This window comes from Pteropus alecto, unplaced genomic scaffold, assembly GCF_000325575.1.
Source record: "Pteropus alecto unplaced genomic scaffold, ASM32557v1 scaffold67, whole genome shotgun sequence".
Lineage (NCBI taxonomy): Eukaryota > Metazoa > Chordata > Mammalia > Chiroptera > Pteropodidae > Pteropus > Pteropus alecto.
The window spans coordinates 4,710,005-4,715,637 of record NW_006441061.1 but is presented as its reverse complement, the minus strand read 5'-3'; the positions used below and the strand labels follow the sequence as shown (position 1 = coordinate 4,715,637).

Below are 5,633 nucleotides of genomic sequence, written 5' to 3'. Positions count from 1 at the left end.
CACCCCTTTGCAGGGGGTGCTGCAGCAGGCTCTGCAGCCCAGACGGCAGCCCCCCCAGGCAGGGGTCCACGGGTGTGCCAGGGACAGCGCTGGGGCCAGGAGACATGTGTGCGGGCCTCGGGACAGAGAACGGGGACAAGAGCCTCTCTAGACAGCAGAGCCAGAGCAGCCAAGGAAGTCTGGCGGATGGGCACGCAGCAGGGCGGACGAAAGAGGCCCTGAGAGCGATGGGTCCCTAACACTCATGTGTAGCCACCTGAGAAGTGTGTTTAAATACAGGTCCCTGGCTCTTGTGCCCCAAGACTCTGATTCAGAAAGCTGGGGTATGGCCCAGGCATGTGCATTTTGACAAGGTCCCCAGGCAGGGTCCCCTGGAAGAGTAGTCCAAGGCTGCGCTGTGGAGACCCACCCTCAGTGGGACAACAAGGCCACTTAAACGAGCCATAGGATGGGCTGGGGACCCGGGCCTGCTTGTCGTCACCTCCGCACTTCCCGGCCCACGTCCTCACACACTGAGATGTGTCCCTTCAACAGAGATCCGCCCTGCTGTCCACTCCCAAGTCTCTCCAATTCCTACAGCGGTTTCGTCCTATGTGACCACACACATAGCTCCACAGACCTCGTGGGCCCCACCTGCAAGATGCTGACAGCCACCCACCCTTCAGACCTGCTGCATCCGTCACCAAGCCTAGCTAGTGAACAAGTCAGTCCCTCAGCTCAAGTAGAAACTCCCGACCCATGGTTTGGGGAAGGAGATCCTGGACGGCCAGAAGTTGACTTAACCTCTCAGGGGACGGGCCTCCTTTTCAATAGCCTGCCTTCTGGGGCCAACCCTGCCATCTTTAGGCAGCAGCGCTGGCTTTTCTGTCCAAAGCCACCGGCCTTGGTTCACTTCAGCCTGCAGCTGCTGTGCACTTCTCCCTCGCCCCCTCTGCTCACCTCAGTTATAAACAGGATGCATTCCAGAAACATGTAGTCCTTGTGGTTCTCGTTCACGGCCTTCTCGTCGACGAAGTGTCTGGGCTCCAGATACGGGTGATCTGGGAACGACAGAGAGCGCCGGGGTTCAGAACCAGGCGCTCGTGCCACCGGGGCACCTCGGCCCACACAGTGCACACCCACCCCTGGGCCGCAGTCCTGCCCACATGCCGTGAACACTGGACCTCGAAGGAGCAATAAACGGCCTTGCACGTGTGTGTAATGTAGTGTAATAAGCTCTGGCTCTGCTTCTTTCTAGCCATGTGACTCGGTCGCCTCATCTGTGCAGTGGGAATAAGGACAGTACCTCCCTAGCAGGGCTGCTGAGTGCCACCTGGCGATCACGAGCACAGAAGAGTACTCAGCATGCTGCCTGCACAGGTGTGAGTTCAGGGTGGCTGATCTTATGCTGACAAAGACCTTCCGAGAGTCACTGCGAAGGTAACGTACCTGGGAGCACTTAGGGCAGTGCCTGAACCACACTCACCAAACGGTCATTTGTTAGCATTATTTTGTAGGCAGGTAATCAATCCCATGTCAAAAGAGGAGTTACCGCCGCACCCTCAGGCATTCATCCTGCCCATGGGAAGTGGGGGAACCACCAGAGCGGTCCATAACAAGCAGCCCACTGCCCAGCACTTGGTGGCAGCTCCCTGATGGGCTCCATGCACACGGCTCGGTAATGATGGCGGAGGAGTTGGTCGCCGAGTCAAAAGAGCCCCCAATTTTTAACATAAAACCCCGCAGCTGCTGCCAGGAGCTGGGGCGCACTTCACACCAGGCCATGTGCACCCGGCAAGGGCCCTTGCTCCAGCCCATGTCACCTTCCATTATCTCGGCGGAGCTCTGCCTCCACCGCCCCCCGCTGGCCACGCTGGTGCACAGCAGAAGGTCGGCAGCAGGCGGCCTCCATCAATAGCCAGCCTAATGCCTGCTTCACAAGTTGTCACTGTCTGGGCAGGAGGAGGGCCTCAGGACAGGACACAAAACACGCTCTGGAGGGTGGGGGGGTACACAGCCCCCTTCGGTACCTATCAGCTGTGAACTGCCCCATATGAAGGGCAGAAACTGGAAGTCATCCAGGCCCCACACGCCCTGGCTGCCTGCCGGCTCCATCCTGTATGTTTTCTGGAGCTTCCGCATCACTTCAAGGTACCTGCACAGGAGGGTGGGGAAGAGAAGGGAGGAAGGAAAGAAGAAATCAGGCTCGACCCTTCGGCCGCCGGGAGCACAAGGAGGCTGGAGACCACCACTCAGAGCGGACTGGCCTGCCTCAGCGAAAACCTACGCGCACCAGCTCTGATCGGCTGGCACTCTCAGAATAACGTAGCTTGATTTTTTTTCTTCCACACTCAGCCTTCTTTTGGCTCAGGAAAGGGGTATAACACCACGTGGGAAAGTGGGTTCGTGCCACCAACTCCTGACGACATAAGACCCGTGGCAGGAGCCTCAGCTTCCTAACTCCGGCTCTGCCCATCGGAAAGTCGGTAGGAGTTGAAGCAGCTCGTCTCCTACATCCTTTCAGGGTCAAGCTCCGCTGTTGTCACTGGGCGGCTGCATCCGAGTCACCGTGGAGCTCCAGCGCAGGCGTCGCTGGAGCGGGGCGTGGAACGGGCACTGTCAGCGCTCTCTGGTGACCAAAACGCCCGTGCTGCCAGGGAGGTGGTTTGGGCAGCGAGGTGACCGCCTGGGTTCACCTGGCTGTGTGACCTCAGTGGACAGCTCTCGGTTTTCTGTGCCTCACTTTCCTCATCCATAAAATGGAAAAGACGGCTGCTACTTCCTGGGGCTGTTGTGAGAATTACAGGCCTGCGCTGCTTAATGACGGGGGTACGTCCTGAGAAACGTGTCGCTAGGCGATTTCGTCATCGTGCGACCATCACGGAGTGCACTCGCACACACCTACGTGCCGCAGCCCAATGAACGTGTTGTGTGTCAGGCACTTAGCACGTGCCTCCACGTGGTGAACACCATGGGAGCCATGACTGTCACCGTGTAACATTTCCTTCCCCTGTTTTCACTTGAATTTGAACCTGTTGGAAGATGTGAGTCTGGACATCCCATCCACAGCCAGAGCCTGATTAGGACAGGACCAGAGAACCGACGGCCACTCGGGAGAACGCTCCAGCACACCGTCCCCAGTCTGACAGTGACAGGGAACGAGACGCCCTCGCTCCTCCTCTCACGGGCAGCCACCCTCCTGCCCTCCTCGCACTCACCGGTTAAACACCGTGAAGACAATGGCTATTTGGTCGTCCACCCGGAGCACCCCAATCTTGCAGAGACAACAGAGGAAAGCAGCAAAGGCTGCTTCGTGTCCTGGGGAGTAAAAATAGCCGAGGTTGAGTCTTCCAGAAGGAGTGGGATTGTTCTTGGTCTCGCTAGTGTCCGAATCACTGATAACTGCCCCTCTAAGAAGGGAGACCAACATGGAGACAATGAGGCCTCTTCCCTATCTAGAAAGATCTAGGCCCTTTTAAGAACTAATAGTACAAGAATTCTAATCCTAAAAGGCCTATAGCAGTGCCACCCTGAACAAGCCCGATCTCGTCTGATCTCAGAAGCTAAGCAGGGTTGGGCCTGGTTAGTACTTGGATGGGAGACCACCTAGGAAGACCAGGTGCTGTAGCAGTAAAAAATAAAAAATAAAAGATTGTAAACTGACAAGGTCCCTGCAATCTGTGAGGTCAACCAAGGATTGCCTCGCCTAAAAAATAAAAAAATAAATAACCCTAATAGGCCTAGGCTGTTGACTTCTTAAACGGGCACTTACACTTTATTTTGCAGGTTTGACTCGCTCACCGAGTCCACTCTATTTATTGAGCACCTATTAAGTCAGGCACTAAGGAGACAGTCCCTGCCTTGTTTTATAGTTACGACAGACACTAAATATTCAATCACCTGTATGATTCTAGCTCTAAAGGAGAAGGTAGGGTGATAATTGCAGGGTATCACAGGGGAAGGGTGACATAAAGATTCGAGGTTTCCCTAAGGGAGTAATATTCACGTGAAAGATGAATAAGAATTGGCAAGGCGTGGGGAAAGCAAAAAGAGCATTCTAGCCAGAAGAAACAGCATGTGCGAAGGCCCTGAGGCAAGAAAAAAATTTTGATATGTTTCAAGAACTCTTAGAAGGCCAGTATGGCTAAAGCAGAGAGCAAGGGAGAGGTAAGATGAGGCTGCAGATCAGACAGGCCTTAACAGCCACAGTAAAAAGCTCAGGCTTTATCCTAAGAACAATGGGGAGCCCCTGAAGGCTTTAAGCAGGTCACATTCTAAGCATGGTCCCATTGCAGGGTTAAAAGGCACGCCCCTTTCCTTTCCCACTTATGTCAGATAGGCGTGGTCGACACTACAGAAACCACTGGACTCTGGGCTGAATCCATGTCACAGAAAACGCAGTTGGAGGGAGGAGAGAGAATGTTTCAATGACTTCCTGTCCTATTTCTGCAAAATGAAGGCCCTTGCAAGGGCCTGGAAACTTGCGAACTGTTACTGTCACCTGCACAGTTTCTGACCATGACCAGCCAGAGCCGAGCCACCATTATCCAGGGGCAACCATCACTCTTGCACACCTGAGAGCACCTAGAGTGCAAGAAGAATCCACTCCCCCCGCAGACCTGGCCACTCTCCCCTCCCGTGTCTTTCTCTGTCAGTCTTAGTGAAAGCTTTACCCCGAAAGTCTCAAAATACTTGATAAACCCGTTCCCTAGCAACAGAAGGAGCCGACACAAAACTTTCCCAGGACCCAAGTCCAAGGGCGCCCTTCTCCAGGCCTGCCTCTGTAACCTGGGCTCCTCGTGAGGATCCCAAGCCCCAAACCCCAAGCAAGGGGAGGGCCCGAGAGAATGGAGCGCTTGCATTTGCCTGCATCAGGGTAGAAAAGAAAGGAAACGCAGGTCTGCGGAAGCAGGGAGCCTGCTGGGCCACTGACCACGGTCCCATGCCCCCTGTTGGGTGTGCGCATGCTCCCTCTCCTGGAGAACTCGAGAACACAGGGAATGTGGCTGAGAGCAAGGGCCGTAGGGAGAGGGTGGCCACCGTGTTGCCAGAGGCTACGGGCTCTTTCGTCTCTCAAGGCTTCTGTAAGTGCTGCTCTGAGGTGCAGTAAGCGCTCAGTAAATCACCGTCTTGGTGATGATGATGATCTCACAGAGAGACCATCTTTGCAAAGAACAGGCATCAGCTCTGCACACACAGGAGCATGCGTGTGGCATCAGCTCCCCCTGGTGGACCGAGCCAGGGCCGCAGGAGAAGCACCGGGCCTGGCACCCAAGAGCGCTGCACCCCAGCTGGCCCGGACAGGCTGCCTGCTCAGGGATCCCCCAGACAACCGGAGCAAAAAGGAAGCAGCCCAAGAAGAGAAGGCAGTGAAGCCAAATAAGTGCCAGGAACGGCAGGTACCTGTGCCATAGTCGATGCGCGTGGAGTTCCCCACTGACTCCTTTAGGTAAACAGCCACCTCAGGCACAGCAGCTGCCAGATGGGTGGGGACCACTGTGGCCACCAAATTTTCTGCTTCCTGATAACAAAAGAGACACAAAGTGGTGGCAGCAGATTAGGCAGCATCCAGGTAGGCAAGCGCCCAGGCTGCCACGCCGGGCGGCCTGGCTCCCAGCTCTGACCAGCCGCAGAAGCAAGACGAGGGAGAGCAT

At 55.6% G+C, this 5,633-nt stretch overlaps 1 protein-coding gene and 1 pseudogene across 1 annotated transcript in view; one reads left to right on the top strand and one right to left on the bottom strand.

Annotated features, from left to right (window-relative positions):
* PTPA (protein phosphatase 2 phosphatase activator) overlaps positions 1-5,633 on the bottom strand; it is a 26,449-nt gene that overhangs the window by 9,471 nt on the left and 11,345 nt on the right. The window contains exons 5-8 of the mRNA XM_006918048.3: positions 5,383-5,500; positions 3,198-3,297; positions 2,010-2,134; positions 940-1,040 (exon numbers count right to left, since the gene is read on the bottom strand). Coding sequence (XP_006918110.1) covers positions 940-1,040; positions 2,010-2,134; positions 3,198-3,297; positions 5,383-5,500 — 444 coding nt within the window. The remainder of the gene's footprint in view (positions 1-939; positions 1,041-2,009; positions 2,135-3,197; positions 3,298-5,382; positions 5,501-5,633) is intronic.
* Positions 3,492-3,610, top strand: LOC112484885 (annotated as a pseudogene).